Source organism: Drosophila mojavensis, unplaced genomic scaffold (assembly GCF_018153725.1).
Source record: "Drosophila mojavensis isolate 15081-1352.22 unplaced genomic scaffold, ASM1815372v1 contig_36, whole genome shotgun sequence".
Lineage (NCBI taxonomy): Eukaryota > Metazoa > Arthropoda > Insecta > Diptera > Drosophilidae > Drosophila > Drosophila mojavensis.
This window is the reverse complement of record NW_025318858.1, coordinates 7,231,279-7,252,033: the sequence shown is the minus strand read 5'-3', so window position 1 is coordinate 7,252,033 and position 20,755 is coordinate 7,231,279. Positions and strand designations below refer to the sequence as shown.

Sequence of the window (20,755 nt, the reverse complement as noted above, 5' to 3'; positions counted from 1 at the left end):
CGCGTAGCAATACATTTCGCTACTGCGAGCACAGCTATAAATATCGCGTCATTCCCATTTGTTCGAGCATTCTCTGTTGAAAAGTTGTTCCGTAAGGGCGTGCATAAATCTAAAAGTTCAGTTTCTGGAAAGTGCCAGATAGTGAGTGAGCAACTCTTGGCAACAGAAGAGGTGTGTGTTTGTATGTGTCTATACTAAAAAGAAAGTTATAATTGAAAAGAATTAAAATCATTCGAAATGGTTGCGTATTATGATGAATTCGATAATGTTGAGCAGCCGAAAACATTAACGTATTGGGTGCGAAATTTTCGCATGAAACGTATGCAAATGCGTCGTAAATTGCGTGGCTCAGGCAGTTTACGCGTGAACGCCATTTTGTCGACGGCTCTCTTCAGCGCAGAGCATGAGCTGCGCAGAAAGCAGCAGGAACGATTCAGTCGTTGGCTCGACGTCCAAACGAAATTTATTCCCAACGGCAACAAAACCCACAATCAAAATAACAACTGCAACGAAAAATTTCATCATGCTTGTGACGTCACAGAGGAAACGGAGACAGAAGAATTCGAACGTCGCAATGTCGAAAATAATTTGTGGCAAAGCGAACTGAGTGGCCTCGACAGATTTTTGAGCAGTTTAAGCAGCAGCAACAAAAACAACAATAGCCAATGCGCCATTGCAGTGAGCAGTTAGTTAAAAAGAGACAAACATATATACTTGGATATATGTACATAAGAGAAATGTGTTTTAGCTCAAAAATTCGTCATGCTTACCTTGTTTATTAATTTCTCTGATATATTTGTTAAATTAGTTTTATTACGAAAGAAATTTCTCATTTGCAGTTGCAATACGCGTGCAAACCTGTTATACATACATAGATTGTAATGAAAATATGTGAAGGCTGTGAAGAAGAGTGTGATATGATGAGGACGAGCAAATGGCCTTCGTGACAGAGCGAGTGGTATGAGTCATGAGCAACTGCTGTCAATCAACGCTCACCTGAAGCCTTTGGTCCGGAATTCACACTCGGTTTGTAAATTTATCTAATCAACTTAGTTTTAATTTAGTAATACTGCTTCTGAAACTAGCTAATTGTTCATAGTAAGCGACAACAGAAAACGTTTTTAGTGGCTTGTGTAGCTGAGGGTTGCTTCGCACAAAGACGACACATACATACATACGCAGGTACGTACAATGGCGACGCCATTTTGAAATGTGTCTGTATACTCAAATGCATATGTGTACAAACATGCGCTGCTGCGTATGTATGTATGTGTGGATACAGACAAGGTATTTGTTTTACGGAACAGCCTTATTTATGTGTCTACGGCTGTGTGTGTTTATACATGCATATATTAGAAGTATGTGTATTTGTATACATGCATTGCCTTTGTTTTTGATTTATCTTTCGTGAAGAGGCAAACCTTAGGTAGACTTGTATACTATTTATATTTTTTCTATCAGTGCGTCCGCTTCTATGAAATAGTTTTGAGTCAGAAAGATGGTGATTCATATTGAATCGGAGAGTAAGAATATAATAGATAGCTTAGGTTTAAATCTCTCAAAATACTGTCGTCGTTAGCTTTTCTGGTAAAAATGTATATAGAACAAATACCTGGAACTGATAAATGTATGTAAGATAAATAAAATTAAACTTGTATGTAATTTTGAAATCAGTGTTGCCTTTATTTTTACATGTCTAAGTCTCTCACTCTCCCTGTCATTTGTCGTAAACATATTCGTCTATAACTGATTTTGTTTTACAGTTTTCCTGCTCCTCGAAACGTTAATGGCAACGATGAGGAGGAACGGAACACTTGACAAACAGCATGAGCAACCACATCAAAACAGAAAATATTAAATCGATGGGCAATGAAATCGATACCTACCTACCAACCTGCATCATCAATCAATCCGATCGATAATCGTGTACTTGATTTTCGTTTTAATCACTGAGTGAGTCTTCACGTCTGTCCGTCTTCTACATCCACAATGGCAGCCAGTTGCACACCAGCCGATCCTACACAGTTGGCCGAAACAGCAAACTAGCAGCGGCAGCAGCAGCAGCAAACACCACCGAGTCTCCCTTACCCAAAATGCCAGATGCAGCTGACAGATAAATGGGGACAAGGCGGAATTGCGCGCGGCAGCAGCAGCTTGAGCTCAACAGCAAACACGTGTGTGTGCCTTATGCTTCCGGGTCGGTTACCACCATCACAACAATCACTACCTACTATACATAAAGCGGTTAGCAGTTGCTGACGGCACCTACTACCACCACCAATCCACACAGATATCTCTGCATACACGCGGTATTCGTATATCAGCTGCGAACGCAAAACAATTACTTTTTAAAACAGATTTACAGCAAAAGGAAATCATAGAATGGAATCTCTTCGTCTTCGTCGTGTCGTCGTCGTCATTATCTGCAGCTGCAGCAACTTCTCAGCATCGTCGTATTCTACTTATCACTTCACTTCTTCACTTGAATTTGGTGGCACGTAAGCCGTATCGATTTTTTCTTCTTGATTAACTCTTGAATTGCAGTTAAGATATACTATGAAATTCAATGAACTCTCATATCCACACACTCCATGAAGAGTGAGGGGCTGCACACTTATCTACAGATTGATAGAGGAATCGGCGGAGTTGGCGAACTATCGTATCGTAATATAGGAAGAAGTTTGATATTTGTTTGTCACTATCGCTATGTTTAGCATAAATACGTGGCCTTCAATCTTTTTGTAGCGATGCATCACAGTTGAACAGTGCCTGTGAGCGTCTGGTTTCATCAATGGAAAGTCGCATCCATTCCTAGTCTGGTCTGACAGTATAAGATCATGCAGCTTTAAGCGCCCGCCCTGTGGACACCTCTAAAACTTAGGACACAAAACATTTCTTGTTTTTACAAATATTTTTTAGCGACGTGACGCAGTTGAACGGTGCCTGCGTGCGTCTGCAAGGATATGACCATGAATGAGCAAGCAATACACAGACCATCCAATATGTCCAAGCCATCTTTTCTGTCAAATCAAGTTGCACGTTTAGAAGTACGCCAGGATTGCAAGTCGAGATAAAGAGCTGGCCAAAAACGCGTAACGTGTTTCTTATTACCTAACAAGAAAAAATGTTGCGTTTGTTTCTCTTTTAGCATGTTGGGCCAATGGTCTGTTCGTTAAGAGCTGAAACCGAGAAACTAATTTATGAACGTTGATGGATGATCATAATCATATTCATAATCCTGGATAGCGTAATTTTTACTATTTCTACTCTTAATTTGGCTCTTGTAGCCAGCCCAACTGTTTCGTAAACGTGTTTATATGATTTCCAGCCAGGCGGCAAACTGAAAATCTAAACGACAGTGAGGTGGACTTATTGTCTTGGACAATGGTCGGAGGAATGAACCTATATCAATATAGCAGAAAGACGAAAGAATCAAGCGTAAATTTTGAGATTATGCCAAACAAAAAACATTTCTTTTTGTATTTTATAGCAATATGACGCAGTTGAACGGTGCCTGCGCATATTGGAAGTTGTTAATCCCAACAAATAGGGTAATACTTCTTGTAGTTGAAGCGAGGGAACGTCATCTAAAGGATTTTCATGTAAATTATGCGATTTCCTTTGTGCAAAATTCTTCCTTTTTGTATCTTGTAGCTAAGAACCGCAGTTGAATGTGCCTGCGCATATCTGTCGGTAGCTTTCCAAGTGATAGAGGATAAAGATGCCATGTGTCGGCGAGGAAGTGAAGACTTTGTTCTTTACCTGGGGTCATCCCCTTAAGACATCAGCAACTATAAAGGATTTGTCACAGAAGTTTACTTTCTCTCTACTTTTACCTACATCTTTCTCTCTAAGCATGTCATGTATTAATTACAGTGGCGTTTCTTGGTTGCTACCCTCCTGGAAAAATTGCAAAGAAACCCGAATACCTATAGCAAAATTCCTTGAGGCAATGAGAATGAAAAGCCAACTTGCAAGCAATATACACCTCGAGAGTTGACCAACATCATTCCGGTCGATAGATAACCCTGTGAACTGTGAAGGTCAGCCCGACACTGAATACACCTTGAATTGCTTAAATATGTTTTACAGCCTAAGAGAAAAGACGATCTTCAAGTACTTGCAAGCTAATACGTCCATAAAAGCCATCATCACATATTACCATCTCTAGATCGAGGATAGGCCTTCCTGCTTTAGTCACTTGGAACTCAATTGACGACGTGAGAAATTTGCTCGCTTACCATTTTTGCTTTGCACTTTCACTTTTGCAGCGATTTGTGAGGCAGTTGAATGTGCTTAATACTACTACAAATTCCATTTTGGGAACGCTCCGGAGGTACAATATGTACACACGAATTCTATTTATTTTCCAACTCTACTAGCTCTCACACAACAAAATCGTTAAAGGGAATCAAAAACGATACATCAAGTTCATCCAGCTAGGTACAGTCTTCAAACAATGCCAGCACCACAACAACAAAATGTATAACAACTGCTCCCAGCTGCCTTTTGATGGCCAATGCGAGTCGAGAGTCGAGTCCAGCCAAATAGCCTGCTGAATCACAGATACAGATACAGATCCAAGTAGATCGTTTTGTACCTCGTACAATTTAACGTTTTTACATTACAGAAACGTAAGCTGCACGATATTGGGCAACGACGATAGTCGTCTACTGGCTAATGGCTAGTTGGTAGTTGATGCACTCCAGCTCCTACGCACTAACGACCCGACCACTTGAACACAAGGAGCAGCCTCTGTTCCCCTATTGAGGAGGCATCACAGTCTAGCTCGGCCAAGACGAGGCTGGGTCAGCCTCAGTCCAGCACGTAATGCATTGCACCGCATAGAAATATGCGCTCGGTCCGCGCTAAAGGGAAACAAATGCGTTTGGACCGAGACCCGCCACACCACACAATCACCAGCACTCGCTTAAGAGGCGAGCTGATGTGTTGTCGTTGTTATCGGGCAGCTGCCTGCAAGTACGCTACCGGCACTCAAGCATCGTCGTCGTCGTCTTCATGGTCGCCGTCGCCTCGTTCTCGCTTTCAGCATTTTGTGCGCCCTGCAAGCCAAGTGTATGTATATTGGTAGTATATAGTAGCAGCTATGAAGCCTTAACGATCCAACCTGAGGAATTCGTGCTCGTGGCTTATCGCAAAAGGGAATCAAATGCGACTAGTATTCCAAGCATCAGATCAAATCCTGTGCAGCAGCAGTCGCGACAGATGGCAGCGATCAAGAGATCGAAGAACCGGCCAGACGGCGGTGGTGGTATTCAACTGGTTCTATAATCTGTTGTGTAACTTATCCGCTCACTCCCATTTCTTAGGTCGCACATATTTTTAACAGAATGTAACCCCCCCGGTAATCAATCAAATCCATCGCAAAGGGAATCAAATGCGATTAGTGTTCGATGACGAAGAAGCTAGCTAGTTGAACCAGCTCTACGCTACGCTTCGATTTGCCAGTTGAGCGCTTAACTCCTGGTGCACCGTTCAGCATTCCGCAAATGGGAAACAATTGCGAGGTGGTACTGCAGCAACGCACACACACACAGACACACTCACGCACACATGCGGGATTGCCTGCATTGTGGCGGCCCAAAAACGAGCATCCGAATCCTCAAGATGAAGAGCGCACCATACAGCGAGCGAGTGATCGAGCAAGCAGGCAGGCAGGGAATCGATGCCAGCATCAATTTGAATAGCTGATCCTTGTCCATTTTGTTGTTGTTGTTGTTGGTGTGTACTTGTTTTTTCAGATAACGACTTCCAACCTGGTCGACTGTCAGTCTGTCCAGCCAGCACACGTCAAGTTGTTCTCGAAGGGAATCCATGAGACACGCGCTTCATTTATATTCCGTATCTTGTTTTTGTATTTTTTCCTTTTTTTTTTTTTCCTTTTTATCTCAGTTTATGTATTTTAGATCATACGATGAAGTATGTATCCTTCCATGATGAGGTACTGTCAAAAATGAAATTCTTCTGGTCTATAGCCATTGTCAACTATATTAATGTAAATTGTACAGCCATGCAAATGAGCTACTATAACATGTTACTTGTTAAAAATTGTATAAGTTTTCGATACTGGTATTGTAAGATTGAATTGTATTTGTATTATTGTAAAACTGTGACATGTACATATTAGTATGGCTTAAGACACGTGGCAGGGACGACTCGTTCGTAGATGAATTCGACAGACGAGGATCCCTGATGATGGCCTACTATCCGCCCGTAATGAGAGAGAGTGAAGGAGCGACTTGAATGAAACAACTTCATTTCTCTACGGGCCTACCCATACCTTTGTCGTCTATCGATCTTCAGGGGCTTTTGCTGAGAGGGGACGGGACGGGACGAGACAATCAACCGTTCAAATTTGGCTGGCAGAGATAGCTACAACTGGGCAATCTATTGATTATAACCTGATCGACAAAATTCAACCATCCACCACCCCATGTGCTGAGATTGAATCTCATCCGAGCTTGGTTGTTTTTCTAAGTCGACTCAGATATCGTCGCAGCGCTTTTAATCGACATTTTCTTGTTGACGAGCTGGAGCGGCAAGGGTCCTTTTAAATCATCTTACGGCATTGACGGCTTATCACTATACAAACACATCTGCACGTACCTCTGGAGGTCTTCGTTAGGAGTAAATCTTGAACTAGTTTGGGAACATTTTCATCTTTGTCACAACTGCATCCAGTCCGAGGCAAATAGGCAGAACTCAACCGATTTCCAAGCCACAATTCTACTACTAATATTGCGAAAAGAAATCATCATTTTCATCGACACGACCGCCTGCACAATCACCTTTCTCTTCGTACGATGGCTAGCATATAAACGCGTAGGACACTTTTTGAATCTCTGTTTGGACAACTGCAACTTCAGCCTTAAGAAATCTTGCTTCGCATCTGTAACACACACACACATTTCCCTGCATTAGGGCTCGCTGGCAGCGATAGGAACTTACTCTGGTCATTTTATTCTGCTACTCTGCTAATTTCTTCTACTACTATAACTGATGAGATGAGGCCGTTTATTTTTGACGTTTTCTGAGAAGACATCGTTTCGGGCAATTAGGATTTTTTTTGAGCATTGAGAATATACTTTCTGAAATTTTGGAACAACATTTGAGCTACATTATGACGGCAGCGTGGGACTTAAGCTTTGACTGCGGCGTGGGATACCAATAGAACTGACGGCGGCGAGGGATTCGCAAGTTTTCGGCGTGGGACCTTTAGGGATTTGGTTAGGCGAGGGCGCTAGGTACAACACTTCTCTAGCATTGATGGGAGGGGCGGCGGTGAATTGACTGCGGCGAGGGACTTTGCGGAGGACTTCGTGGGATTTGCGAACTGACGGCGGCGAGGGAGTCTCGAGCGGGGACGGCTGCGTGGGAGGTCCTGACTGCGGCGAGGGATTACCTGACGGCGGCGAGGGAGTTGCGCGACTGCGGCGTGGGAGCTTCGGACGGCGGCGTGGGATTATTTTGAAATTGTACTACATCGGGCTTTGTTTTTCTTTATGATCATCGTCGGTATTCCCCTAGCACCTAAGAACATGATACAAATTATACGTTCAAAGCTGATATACTTCCATAATTAGCTATGCTCTACCTGTATACCTACAACTGTCATCTATATAGAAGGACTGAACGATTTAGTGCTTAATTGAACATCAATAACCTACATCCCTTGACCTAATAACCCCATGAGTGGAGCCAATCATCATATCAACATATACTGTATTATAAAAACGTTCCTGGAATACCGGAAAGCTATAACACGATGATCCAGATAATCTAATGTCAATTAAAATCGGATTATCTGCACAATAAATATTGTTTGAAAAAATGAAAAGAATTTCGAATTTGAACTTTATTAATTCCGACAGTCCAAACCCCTATATATGGAAAACAAAAACAGATGATCTGCAAAATAAATGTTTAAAAAAAAAAAATCTTGGTTCTCATTTTTAATCTTGCTTTCAATATTGGAATATTTAGAGTTTTACCAGAACTTGAATAGCCTGGCGAATGGATAAGTGCTGTTGGCTTGAGCACTTTTGGTATAATTAAATCTTCCATGCGTAGTACTGTTTGGGTAGTACGGCTGAGCGTTAATTCCATAATTAGTATTGGGTTGGATTGGAGTACCAGAGCCGAAAAGAATGTTACTGAATCCTATGTTTGGTTGTACTGCTCCTTGGTAAGGTACTGCATATTGTGAACTGCTCTGCAAGGGCTGTATGGCTCGACTTCCATTGAATGCTCCGTAATAAGGCCTAGTGTTATTATACCTTTTCCATGCTGGGTTTGTAATCGTTACATTCGCCCGTCGTACGAATGAATTTGTCCCAATGTTAAAAAATGCAATCAGCAATACTGTATAGATGACAAATTCGAGACGTTAAAGAGGAACGGAAGCTGCGCACAAATATTGTATAAAGAAAATAAGCTGACCTATGCTTAAAAGCAGCTGATAAGACTTTAACATCTTGATAAGATATTTCGCAGGTGCCGCAACCGTGTGTGCTATACGCTTCGGGGCTTAAAATGGAACTGAAGACGGCAACGCTGACAACCTGTATGTAATCAGCTTTCCTCTTCTAGTATACCCTGCATGCAACAACTTTGTCCTGAATGGGTATTTCTATAAAGGTAAGGCCGTGCGAGGCACTGCAGCTTCAATAGGGAAAGCAATTATTTTCAAATGTTGACAATTTACTCCCATTCCATTTTTAATTCAAAATGGTTTCTTTTACAACATTAAAAAATATAGTTTGACAAAAAATAGTAAAAGTAATAGTGTTTTTATGAATTGAAAAAAAAAAAAAAACCTAAATGCATATGTACTTTAGTACAGGGTATAATAATATAGTATAATAATTTAAACAACCTCACCAGCTGTTTTTGTACATATTAATATTCAGAAAATCTTATCAAAATCACGATTGTTTACATGTTTATACAGATCATTCATTCTTGAGAGTTCTCGACACATGTTTGCTATAAAATATTCCCCGTTCATAATGTACAGTGGGGTAGTTCGGGCGTGCAGTCTTAAAGTATATGATGTTTCCATAATATGAGTCATTTACACATATTTATATTGTAAAATATTAACAGGGTATAGTGCAGGCTGTTGATGCCGATTAAAATGTGCTTAAATGTTTATACAAGTTTTTACATTTCATTGTTCAAGCATAAAGTCTGTATAACCTACGTCATCCGCGTTGCATGGGAAACAGACCCTCGCAGCTACCGCGACGCACAATCCGTATATCTGTGAATAATAAAAACTGAGTCAGTCAATGGAAATCTTTGCGTTATTAATGCTCTATTAGCTCTACTCACCGGCACCGCAAAAGCGAGCGCAGTTGAATTTTTGTTCATTTAGATACAGTTGCCTGTTACTGGCGCAAATCGGATTATACTCCGGCGTAGTTGGACAACGGCCAAAGCAATTGATGAATGCTTGGGTGGGCGCCGCAGCGTTTGTGATAAACGGTGTCATCGTGCCCACAACTGGCGAATTGTTGACCAGCACAAAGTCGCCAGTCGAACGGACCGTTGGCCTTGTAGTCATCAATGGAGAACCTGTCGTTGCCGCAAATATGAGGAAATCTTGGCTGGCCACCAAGTCAGCAGTGATAAGAGCCCAAATCACAAACAGACGAAATTGCAGATAGTTAGACATTTCCGTACAAGTAGACCCGTGAGAAGTTGCATTTGAACTAAAACCCCAGCTAGGTAACCCACACTCAGCTCTACTACTACTAAGGTTAAAAAACAGAAATGATTTCATAAAACTGGTTTTCGCAATGAATGATTTACTAGTAAATCCAGTTCGATGCTTATGTGTGTATCACTTTGCCACAGAAACCTTAAGTGGGATGTCCCCAAGATACTTAAGAGTTAAACGTATTTTAAAATATCAATATCAAGTTCAAGTTTTAATAAAACTATAAGATTTGGGAAATTTCCTATATCTCAATGCTATTCCTAAGAGATTGAATGCGCTCAGTTCGGATTTAATCCAGGAAAGTCTTTATCACATTTGAGTTAAGTATATTTGAGATCATGTTTGCTGATGAAAGGAATTATATTTGTATATGCCGTAAGCGATTGTTAATTTACATTAAATTTTCGGTTAAACTAAAGTCTGATTCATGTTTCCCACGGCATTTAATCAGTGCAATTACAAATCTTTGTCAACCTATAATAATGGCATTGTATGGGGCAGCAGTGATGCGAGGCCCCGGCATAGAGATTGTAGGCGATATATACTGCATGGACCGTTCTAACTTTTGATAAGGAGCTGTTTTAAATCCAATAAATGCTGGAAATAATGAGTCATATTAAGCACTACAAAAGAAGATCTGCTGAAAACTTACAATTTGAAGTCTGAGGCATTTTATTTACGGCTTTCGATTCAGATTCCTCAGATTGTAGATTCTTATTTACAGCTCGTTGCAGACACTTGGTCAAATGGATGCCATGCCTAGGTCGCCCACAGCGACAAATGTCCAGCAAACTCTTCTGCATTTCAGCTGAAATAAAGTGCGATTGAGCCTTGTTATCGGGTTCTATAAAATAAATTTATTAATAATTATAATTTATGTTAGAAATAAAGAAGACCAACCTGGTAGTTGAAGCTTCTCCATTAGCATCTTATCCAGTTCATCTGGGTGATAAAACTTATTATTTGAACGGGATGTAATTCCATTCCAGATCAGTGGAAAGTTTCTACGCGCCTTGTGCTCTAAGCGTACAGATTCTTTGCTACAAAATATAGGAAAATTCTTTGATTATTAGAGTTAGAGTTATGTAAGTTTTAATTTATATATTTAAATCATACACTCTTCCAACTAGTTTAGTAGGATCCATTTTCAGTTGAATATGAAATGTGCACTATTTGGTTCGTTATATTAAAGGCAGTTATTATAATAAAAAATTAGACAAAATCTAAATTATCTACACACAATTATTTTCCGTATCAATATTTGGTTTCTATGTAAACGTTGTTATGCTTTCACCAAGACACAATACCTACCCTGTGTGTAGTTAGCAACGAGTCGGCCATGAACTAATATGATACATTACAGTAAAATTTAGCTAAACCCCAATTCAATTCATTTATAGCACCTAAAATATTTTCGTTAATTATTGAGTTTATTAAAGCTTTCTTATATGATATAAACATGTGTATATATAGTATTCATATACATAATGCTTATATTTACGTTATGCACAAAAGCTATACAATATTATTGGTTCAACATACAACAAATTTTCAATGTAAGCTTCAAATACTTCTCTCTTCTTTAAGTTTTTGGCAGACTAATGCCAGTAATTGTAAAAAACATTGTTTCGATTATATAAATTCGAAAGCAAACAGAGATTTATATATGCGGCACCCTTGATAGTTTTACTATAAGTAAAATACAAAAGCTATTATTTTCAAATTTTAGAATTCATTTTAACAAGAATTTTCAGTAAATTTATCGAATGTAGTTAGTAAATTGTTGAGTGAACAATTAAAAAATAGTTTATAGTTTCTTAAAAAATTAATATGCATAGCGCTTTAGCAAATTTAATAATTACAGATTGATGATCCTAAATATATTTACTTATCGTTGATTATTTGGATGGCCAGATGCAATATAGGATCGACAGAAGACACGACAAAGAGATAGGAGTCAAATACATTTACACTTTTGCTTATAAGTTAGACAACATTGACTACTCTAAGATATTATCATATTATTAATTAGTTATAATAACAGTGCCAATATGGATATTTAACGAGTCTGGATTAAATAACAGGTGATAATAGGTGCAATATTAATTTTTGGCATTCTTTTTGCTCATATACTCTGAATGCAAATGTATTTATATATAAATTAATATAGATTATTAATTTGTATATATATATATATATATATAAATATTCATTCAAATGTGTACATATAAAATTAAAATATTTGTTTTTAACAGTCCATAGGTTTGGTGTATCATATTAGCATATTCCTGATCAATCCAATCCGGTTACAGAAACCATTTTCACAATATGCCATTCGTATAATATTGATATCCATCATACAGTTTAGTTGAGAGACTTTTCAGCGAGTCCTGCACAAGCTGCTCCACCTTGCGTTCCATTTCCTGCTCAGTTAAGTTCATATGAAAGCGTTTGCGGAGATTCTGTACGGTACCGGAGCAGCCGTTCTTAAAGCAGGGCAAATGCGCATCTACAAGAACACAATATAATTTGTTGTTTCTATGGAGCTCTATTTACTTACTGCTTCGCATGATTTCCACCAAGTTTATGATACGATCCATGTGCTTGCGCACAGACATCATGCCTACGAGCAGCAAGCGATTGAACTCTCGCCAATGCTCGGAGTCTGTGCCGCCCATTACATCCACAAATTCATGCGTAAGCTTAAAAGGCGACTGCTCAAAACCTGATATTAAATAAATATTAAGAACTTAGTTTTTACTCTACAGATATTTCAAATTTAAATAATTACCCAAGTTCTTGGGGGATATGCTGAGAATAAAACCGAAGTCTATGTGTATTATATGGCCATCAGAATGTAAGAGTATGTTACCATTATGTCTGTGAATAGAAAACAGAGGAGTCATTTGGGTAATCTTTCACAAAAATATCATTTATCTTACCTATCCTTAACCTGCAGCAGATAAGATATCAGACAATATGCCGCACAACTTTGAACAAAATTCTTTTGGGCTTGACAAAATCTTTCGCCTGTTGCTGCTCCATATTCGCCAATAAAATAATCCCGCAATGATTTGTTTGAGTTCTTTTTGATTTGATGCAATGAAACCGTGTTCAAAATGGGCTCAATCAAACCACTGTCATTCGATAGACATATTATTTTATACGGCCGCACCCACAGATCCACGTTTTCCTCCAGCCAAATGATTTTAAACATCTATAAAGTGGTTCATAAGTAGTAAGTCGTTCGAAGCTAGTGCATAAATTTAATAGTGACCTGCAATAGCTGAGTAGCCATCAGTTCTTGCCGCAAGTCATCGCCACACTTCACGATGGCGGATAAAAGACGCCAATTTGATAAATGGCCATAGGGCGAGGACTCGCGTATGAGCTTCTCCTTCTCATGCCAGGGCTCCTAGAAATCAATCAGATTACAGATTACAACTACTTTAAGAGTTTGGATTGTGAGCTAACCTTCAGGGCAGCTGCAGATGGATCCTCGGGATCATTGCTGAACGGCTTCGTGTTCTCGCAACTCAAATTTTTACAGTGCCGAGTGCGAACATCACCAATGTTAAACACAACTGGCGGACCTATAAGTTGAAAGTTATTTTCTGCTTGACCCAAATTTTTAGATTGAAGAATTTACCTTGGTCCCTCGAGTCGCACGAATCTAACGACATCTGCGAAATTGAGTCACGTTCGCTGATTTTACGCATGTTCAAGTATGGCGCCGTGATGTCATCATCTTCCTGGGACCAGGCATCATCTGAATTCAGTTGTAGTCCACCCAGTGACAGCTGATTGCTCGGGTTCCCACTACAGCAACAACTGTGGACTGCTGGCTCCCCACAACCGCTGTCTGTGTTTGATGACGACGATTCGGTGCCCTTTTTGCGTCGGCAACTGGAGCCCTGATGACTGTCGCTGTTGCAGTGGTGTTGGGAGTTCAGACAAACGCCCTCCAAGTGCTCCTCACTCTTGGTATGCCGCAGCGACGGCATCATCTTTTGAATGAGCGGCGAGGTGTAGATGTCGTCTACTTCGACTACTTCTACGTATATGATGTACGGGGTTTTATCCTTCGAATTTAATACAGCAGTCTTTTCCTCTGTGATGCGCACCACATGATGCGGAATATCCGAGTAGAGCGGCAGCCAGACACGAGCTGGCAGATTTTTGTTAATCAAATTGAGAAACATACGCAGCGCTGATGTCTTCTCTGCCTTCGAGGACAAGGACGTTAAATTCTTGCCCGCATTGATTAGCGCCTTCATGAACTCCTTTTGCGGCGAAGTCTTTGGTGCGCCGCAATTGCAAAAGGTGCGATGACCCAGTAAGCCATTAACCTGTCCACGCACAGTTTGAAAACATGTGCAGCCATTGTCGAAGGCACGACCCGAGCTGAGATCGCCCAAGCATAACTTTGCGGGTGCTGTGGATATTCGATGCGCCATGTTGTTTGAATGTAGGTTGTTAGAATCGACTAAGAGCACTGTGGCATCTGACTGCGAGCGATAATGCGTTTTCTTGACCAAGGAAACAGACGGGCTTTGCTGTGATTTGACTTGGGGCTTGCTCTCCTTCTTGGTGAAAATTTCCTTCATGAGAGACAGCTTGGATTTGCGCCCTTTATTGCAGCTACCCAACGAGTCAACCTGATGATTGTATGCCTCCAAAAGCCACAGGCACTTAAGCGAAAAATCAACAGACTTTCGGCACCGAGTTGTGAGATAGGGATCAAGCACTTCAGCAAGCTCATCCATTTCAATGTACATCACGATCAACTGTGGTATATATAGGTCCACCTCCTGGTCAGAAAAGCTGAAGATCTTGTTGCCAATGAAGCTCAGAACACCTGGTTCCTTTGAGTAGAACAAGTAATGCACGGCGAAGTGAATATTGAAAACAGGAGATTCAAAAAAGCGCAACAAGCCGCTCGGACCTCGTTCGTAGCTTTGCTGCGGCGCATCGACGGCGGGTGGCTGATCGTTAATATATTTCACTACACCTGGCACAGGAACCTTCACTTGCTGCAGCGAGCTTTTCGATGAACTCGCCGTCTTCTCATTTTTCGCTGCTGCTTGAGGGTCTGTAAGCACAGGTCTCTTCATCTGCACGCCCTTAGAAGACAAATTGGTTTTCGCTACCTCTGTTGTCAGTTCGATTGGGGTAGGGTTGACAGCTGCCACAGCTACTTTTTTGCTGGAATTGGAGCTTAGTAAGCTGAAAAACTCTTTCCTTTTGGAAACCTCTGTGGGCGACTTGACCAGATCTGACGACATTTGACCTCCACTACTTGATGGGGTGCAGATTGCAGATGAGGACGATTCCAGAGGTTCGCTCGTTTTCTGCTTGATTGCATTTTTCTTTTCATGGTTCTCAATGATGCTTTGGGCCGTGCGGAAAATAGCATTCTTAGTAGCACCGAAAAAACACTTAAACAACACCTGCTCATTTTTACTGCTCTCAGAGGGTGTGTGTGCTTCAACTGTTTTTGATGGCGTAACGGCAGGTGGTGTATTATTGGACACAGTTTGTGATGTGGGCAAAGTGGGTATGACATCCTCATCGTTCACATCCATCACCGGCTCTATCTCATTAGGTGCCGTACCGAGCTCCAAGTTAATGGCCGCCTGACACATATTCATTACGCGATAACGCGTTTGATCATCTGCTTTGATCGGCTGCGACTCAGGCGTGGGTTGCAGCGTTCGGCAGTCGATTTCGTCAACTTTTGTAGAAGACAAGAAACAAAGATCCGATTCTATTCTCTTACGATCAGCATCAATGGGCGTTGTTGTTTGCTCTGCTTCGACATCGCCATCTGCATTCACATTGACATCCATTGCGCCCAGATCGAGCGACTCATGAGAGTGGCATATGCGATTTACCGATAATTGGTCTGACTCTGAGCCACATAAAATGCCTGAGAAACGAATAATGAGAGCAAAGAGTGTGTATCAGTTAATAAGCTTACATATTGTCCATTATTATATTATATTGTTATAAGGAAATGGTTTCATATATGACAAAATTGTCCATGAACTAAATTTGAAATTAATTTCGAATCAGTTCCCTACCGGAATCATCCGATCCAAGACTCGTCAAATCTTCACGCTTTTTGTTGTTGCCTGTGCTGCTGCATACATAGATAGTCTCCCGGGGACACGATGTTGAGTTCTTCGATTCAGTGGGCCCAGAATCAACTACAATATGACATAAATATATTAAAGATCAATTTGAGATCATCTAAGAACAATTACTTACCCATAATTCCCGTGGCCCTCTGTGAGTGTACTGACACTGCAGATGTGATCGAATCTGTCTCTATCGGAGCACTGGAAACTCCTCCAATCACTTGAGCTGCATTTGGCAGAGATATGGCAATTGCGGCTGCACCATTAGCTTTAGCAGCTTCCATTTTTGGGCAGATTTTGCTATCGAATTTTGTTGAAATTGAACTAAATGTAATCTCACATTCGGCATTGGGAGATGAGCTCTCGACCTATAATTATTGAAAAATTTATTAAACATTAGCTTGGCAGCAAAAGCTTCTTTTGTATCTGTATTTATTTTCTTCGGCAGATCCCACAGTTCGGTACAAAAAACCTGTTCTCTCACTCTCTCATTATACTGCAATCGCTCTTAAAACTCAAAGCTGCAGTAACGGAGCATATCAAGCTTTACCTCTCTTTAACTTCACTTTTCTCTATCTCTTCGTTGACACGACTGAAATTTAGTGTAGTTGTTGATAACCAGAAGAGTACACAAACAGCTAAGTATGCAAAATGTGCGCAAAACGAACAGCGATAAAAACAAGCAGAAACTTTTGATTTCAGCTCGCCGAAAATCGAATACCCTTTTCAAAGAGAAATACTTACATGCTCCTAGAGAGAGAGAGAGAGAGAGAGGATTTATTTACAGGTTCTCTGAGAATGTCATTTTATTCCAAATATGCCGATGATGTTTCAATACAAACAAATTAAAAAAAAAAAAAAAACTTTTGTGAAAAAAGAAAACTTTTGAAAAATTTAATTTTCTTATAAAAATGTTTAAAAAAAACTTACTAATTGTAATATTGAAAATATATAATTTGAAAACTACATCTAGCCAATATTCCTCCCCTCTAAATAAGTTGGAAACGTAGAAAGCATTAACAAGAACAAATATTTTGTATATAAATGAAAGACCATTTTCTGCATTCCAAATAGAAAACAAACAAACTCACCTCCGGTATGCGTTGCAGGAAGCTGTCGAGACTGCGATTGCGATGATGTTGCGTTTGGTTAACCCGTGTGCTGCTCACCGAAGAAGAAACTGGCGACTGCAATATGCCCATTGATCTAAAAATGAGCAAAGTATGTTAGAATAAGCATTATTTATTTAAAGAAAAATCAATAGAATTTCGTCATATATCCGAATGACTCTTAGCATACAAACAATAAGAGGGAAAAGTGTGTGAGCTACTGAACTAATAAGTGTAACCAAAAATATATATCAAGACAACATATTCGTTCATTTTCATTCGTATGTCAATAAACGATATTAAATATAGAAAGTTATCAATATTTGGATTGTAAATCACAAAGCGAACGTGCAAAAGCGAGAGCAACAAGTGCACGAATAAATAGATACGCCAACAGTAATTCCTCTGATAAACAATTGCTGTTAGCACAAAACTATTCATTTGTTAGTCTAACCTGTCATGTTAACAGCTAACAAAAATAGTACTACTTACTAGAATTCAGTTAATACAAGCATTTTAAAACGTTTCTAGCAGTCGCTTAATTTGTAAAAACTCAACTTACCTCGAATCCAAGCTGAAATTCCTTTGATGTTTCGGCAATCGTTTTGGAGATCTATTGATTGTTTGGTTTTCGGCTAGCTCAGCTGAGGGTAAGACTAAATTCTGATGCGACCGGCCATGCACAGATGGCATGGATTGATGGAAACCATTGTGAAGGCGCGACCTTGAGAATCCTGAGTTCTTTGGTGTGCTTGCCAGTGAACCAGTGCTTGGCCTTGAGGCTGTGCTGGGAGGCAATATATTAGATGACACAAACAGCAGTTGGGATTTAGGATCTTCATTTCTTGTACAGTCCATGAGTGAATGCTTCAATGCTGTTAAGATCTGTTCGCTTGAACTGTCTTTTCTGCTCAAAGCCATCGTCGACTGAATCGAATCGTTATCCAGCCGCAACATTGAAGCGTTTGACGTTTTGGTGTCTTTGTCCATCTTCAGGCCTTCCTTTTGTCATTAGCAACAGGTAAAAATCAACTCGTGTGCACTGTGGATTTAGTGCAGCTAAAACAGGTATTGACGGCCATTGTCATCAGCTACCTGCTTTCCGTGTGTCTTCCTTTTAGTCAGAATGTCTGAGAGGAGTATTCGCAGACTGATGTTGTGGTTGGGATAGGCGTGTTGTTTATTGATTTAAGAGTGGGAAGAATGTGGCGGCAGCTCAAGCAAATAGATTAATTCTCTTCAAATAAAAAATCCTCAGTGGAGCATGTTGCGCCATTGTTAGTTTCCGTTATTACTTATTATGCTTTGGGTGCATATAGTACGCAGCTTCTCTATAAAATACACAAAACGTTATGTTTACAAAACATATAAAACAAGTGTGGCTTATGGAAACTTACTTGAGATGAAGCTGTTTCATTTGACTTTCGACCCCGCTCTCATTTTCGTTTCACTTGCCTTACGCGTGTTTATATTGAATTTTCATATTAATAGAATCAAAACATTTTGGATACGGATATTCAATTAGTCAGTCGGTTATATATTATGTTTTCAAATTATAAATAAATTCATATATTAATTAAACTGACTTTAGTCTATTAAACCCAAACAATGCAAATTGCATACAACAGTTTGTTAGTTTTATTTAATATCAAGTGATGGGAACAAAGAGCTTGTATTAGTGATGCCCAGTGATATCGATATACTAATATATCGTAAGCCAATATGCGATAGGCTCTAAATAAAGTGTTGTCTCTAATAACGGAATAGCATATTCAATTGTAAACCTACTATCTTTAAAAATCAAACGTATATACAACAAGTTAATCGAAAATCTTCAATAAAGTATAAAACTTGGGAGTCTGATTTTTTCTTTTATACGTTCATTGTGCTGTCAGACTCTTCAACCATAATTTTTCAAATCAACGATATTCTTCGCGCATACATTCAAATATTTTCCATCACTAACCGTTTTCATGTATGTTCCCTAGCAAATAGCTACACAATCTGGTCGCCTACAGAACATAAAGGTGTGGCTGGGCTGCGCAGACGAAACAAGAAGCAATTCAATTCTGGCAGTTAAGCAGTCTGACAACATGAAGCATAATTTGAAATATAGTTTCTTTTGTATAGGTGTTTAGCACATAATATTCAATTTTTTTTTGTTTTGCCGTAATTACCAAATTAATATGATATATATTTTGCTTATGCAGATTAAGAATTTATATTTCAATTCTTTGTATTTTTATCCTATAAGCATTTTGATCACTAGTTGCGCCTTATCACTGCAGCTGTTGGTTATTTTTAGGCTATTTACTTGGTATGGTGGTATTTTTCGTAAATGTTTATTTAACTTGTCAATATACAAACTGGTCACACTGGGAAAATTTCATATAAACATAAAAATAAAATGCTTCCTGGCGTTGGCGTATTCGGAACAGGTGAAATCGCCAATGTCCTTGTGCCACTACTTCGAGAGAAGGGTTTCGAAGTTAAGGCGATATGGGGACGCACACTAAGAGAGGCCAAGGAGACGGCCAACGCACAGAACGTCGCATTCTACACAAACGTCATAGATGAAGTTCTCCTGCGCAAAGACGTCGATTTGGTATTCATAGTGTGTCAGCCGTTTCTGCACGCTGAGATCTCAGTGAAGGCACTGGGCATTGGAAAGCATGTCGTGTGTGATAAACCCGCTGGCCTTCATCAGACAGACTCTATGAAAATGGTTCGTGCAGCTCAGTATTACCCGACACTCATCTCTCTGGTGAATCATCCACTTCGGTTTCTGCCTGCCTTTACGCAAATGCGACGTTGTCTACAGGATGGACTTATCGGATCGCTGGGTGAGGTGGTACTGATGGATGTGCGTGTACAAATGGGCACACTGTTCCCTGAAAAGTACAACTGGATGTGCGATGCTCAGATGGGCGGTGGTGCATTGAATCTGGTTGGCAGTGTCGTGGATCTCGTTCACTTTCTGTCGCAACAGCAGGCGATTCGTGTGCACGGCGTCCTGAGAGCCTACACTAAAACAACGCCATCCATCAATGGCATACGCCAAATAACAGCGCCAGACTTCTGTAACTTTCAAATGGAGTTGGCGAGTGGCACGCTCGTCACGGTGGCCCTACATAGCCACACAGTGCCGACAAAGAGCTTTTCCCAAGAGGTGCTCGTCTATGGCAGCAAGGGTCATCTGGTGGTACGCGGCGGTGATCTGTTCGTACTTAAGGAGTCTCAGCAAAAGGAGGAAGCAGTCTATGTAGATGTTCAGGATTTGCATGTTTCCACAAACAATTCGTTGCTGCCGCGGCCCTATATCAAAGGACTATGTAAAATGGTAGGCGCTCTCAAGGAAGCCTTCAACAGCAAAGAGTCCAGCTGGATAAAGGCGCCTGTCTCCACCGCAGCCACCTTCGAAGATGGCCTCTATGTGCAAGCTGTCGTCGAGGCTATACGCAAATCGAATGAAACACGTCAATGGCAACGCGTCCAGCTGACCACAGATGTGCCTCTAAACCATGACCAGATCATAAGATATGGATATGCGCGAATGTCCACCATGTGAATTTTTGTCGCTGTATTCTTCAAAACGCCTTTCCACCATTAATGTATTTAACTTATTGTTTTCAGCATTTACATTTTGCATTAAATAAAAAAATCGCCTTAGGTTATTAAGAGTACATAAAAATAAAGTGATTTAAATTATGTAAATATATTTTTTGGGACTGACTCAGAGCTGCATATCGAAATTTTAAAATACA

At 40.2% G+C, this 20,755-nt stretch overlaps 5 protein-coding genes and 2 long non-coding RNA genes across 10 annotated transcripts; 3 read left to right on the top strand and 4 right to left on the bottom strand.

Moving 5' to 3' along the window:
* The first annotated feature begins 61 nt into the window (after positions 1 to 61).
* LOC26528390 lies at positions 62 to 7,861 on the top strand. 3 transcript variants are annotated; one of them, XR_006357260.1, is made up of 4 exons: positions 62 to 171; positions 840 to 1,026; positions 1,100 to 1,182; positions 1,764 to 7,861. It is a non-coding gene; the product is annotated as an uncharacterized LOC26528390 (long non-coding RNA). The 3 variants fall into 3 exon arrangements; XR_006357259.1 differs by having other exon boundaries at positions 1,086 to 1,182; XR_001449370.3 differs by lacking the exon at positions 1,100 to 1,182 and having other exon boundaries at positions 63 to 171.
* Positions 188 to 883, top strand: LOC6576244. Its single transcript, XM_002002200.4, has one exon. The coding sequence runs from the start codon at positions 238 to 240 to the stop codon at positions 688 to 690; it is 453 nt and encodes a 150-aa protein (XP_002002236.1). The 5' UTR covers positions 188 to 237; the 3' UTR covers positions 691 to 883.
* On the bottom strand, positions 7,862 to 8,760 carry LOC26527362. 2 transcript variants are annotated; one of them, XR_006357261.1, is made up of 3 exons: positions 8,461 to 8,573; positions 8,013 to 8,382; positions 7,862 to 7,929 (listed from the first exon to the last, which is right to left on the bottom strand). It is a non-coding gene; the product is annotated as an uncharacterized LOC26527362 (long non-coding RNA). The 2 variants fall into 2 exon arrangements; XR_004364037.2 differs by lacking the exon at positions 7,862 to 7,929 and having other exon boundaries at positions 7,959 to 8,382; positions 8,461 to 8,760.
* A 115-nt stretch (positions 8,761 to 8,875) lies between these two features.
* Positions 8,876 to 10,067, bottom strand: LOC6576243. The gene is made up of 2 exons (XM_002002199.4): positions 9,355 to 10,067; positions 8,876 to 9,283 (listed from the first exon to the last, which is right to left on the bottom strand). The coding sequence occupies exons 1-2, from the start codon at positions 9,803 to 9,805 to the stop codon at positions 9,225 to 9,227; spliced, it is 510 nt and encodes a 169-aa protein (XP_002002235.4). The 5' UTR covers positions 9,806 to 10,067; the 3' UTR covers positions 8,876 to 9,224.
* A 99-nt stretch (positions 10,068 to 10,166) lies between these two features.
* LOC6576242 lies at positions 10,167 to 11,063 on the bottom strand. Its single transcript, XM_032729419.2, has 4 exons — positions 10,859 to 11,063; positions 10,643 to 10,782; positions 10,395 to 10,586; positions 10,167 to 10,339 (listed from the first exon to the last, which is right to left on the bottom strand). Exons 1-4 carry the CDS (start codon positions 10,885 to 10,887, stop codon positions 10,212 to 10,214), a joined length of 489 nt encoding a protein of 162 aa, XP_032585310.1. The 5' UTR covers positions 10,888 to 11,063; the 3' UTR covers positions 10,167 to 10,211.
* An 88-nt stretch (positions 11,064 to 11,151) lies between these two features.
* On the bottom strand, positions 11,152 to 18,653 carry LOC6576241 (phosphatidylinositol 4-kinase beta). Its single transcript, XM_002002197.4, has 12 exons — positions 18,389 to 18,653; positions 17,554 to 18,322; positions 16,974 to 17,088; positions 16,013 to 16,250; positions 15,826 to 15,951; positions 13,392 to 15,671; positions 13,217 to 13,335; positions 13,020 to 13,157; positions 12,685 to 12,959; positions 12,534 to 12,622; positions 12,303 to 12,467; positions 11,152 to 12,251 (listed from the first exon to the last, which is right to left on the bottom strand). Exons 2-12 carry the CDS (start codon positions 17,979 to 17,981, stop codon positions 12,064 to 12,066), a joined length of 4,161 nt encoding a protein of 1,386 aa, XP_002002233.1. The 5' UTR covers positions 17,982 to 18,322; positions 18,389 to 18,653; the 3' UTR covers positions 11,152 to 12,063.
* A 593-nt stretch (positions 18,654 to 19,246) lies between these two features.
* Positions 19,247 to 20,699, top strand: LOC6576240 (glucose-fructose oxidoreductase domain-containing protein 1). Its single transcript, XM_002002196.4, has one exon. It carries the CDS (start codon positions 19,399 to 19,401, stop codon positions 20,557 to 20,559), a length of 1,161 nt encoding a protein of 386 aa, XP_002002232.2. The 5' UTR covers positions 19,247 to 19,398; the 3' UTR covers positions 20,560 to 20,699.
* Positions 20,700 to 20,755: the final 56 nt, after the last annotated feature.

Coding starts and splice junctions, on each gene's coding strand:
- LOC6576241 (XM_002002197.4), bottom strand. CDS start 17,981: ATGGACAAAGACACCAAAACGTCAAACGCTTCAATGTTGCGGCTGGAT. Junction 17,089..17,553: donor AATTTCAGCTTGGATTCGAG/GTAAGTTGAGTT, acceptor GCTCATTTTTAG/ATCAATGGGCATATTGCAGT. Junction 12,623..12,684: donor CTGCTGCAGGTTAAGGATAG/GTAAGATAAATG, acceptor TTCTATTCACAG/ACATAATGGTAACATACTCT.
- LOC6576240 (XM_002002196.4), top strand. CDS start 19,399: ATGCTTCCTGGCGTTGGCGTATTCGGAACAGGTGAAATCGCCAATGTC.
- LOC6576242 (XM_032729419.2), bottom strand. CDS start 10,887: ATGGATCCTACTAAACTAGTTGGAAGAGT. Junction 10,587..10,642: donor GGAGAAGCTTCAACTACCAG/GTTGGTCTTCTT, acceptor TTTATTTTATAG/AACCCGATAACAAGGCTCAA. Junction 10,340..10,394: donor AATGCCTCAGACTTCAAATT/GTAAGTTTTCAG, acceptor CATTATTTCCAG/CATTTATTGGATTTAAAACA.
- LOC6576244 (XM_002002200.4), top strand. CDS start 238: ATGGTTGCGTATTATGATGAATTCGATAATGTTGAGCAGCCGAAAACA.
- LOC6576243 (XM_002002199.4), bottom strand. CDS start 9,805: ATGAAATCATTTCTGTTTTTTAACCTTAGTAGTAGTAGAGCTGAGTGT. Junction 9,284..9,354: donor CGCTCGCTTTTGCGGTGCCG/GTGAGTAGAGCT, acceptor TATTATTCACAG/ATATACGGATTGTGCGTCGC.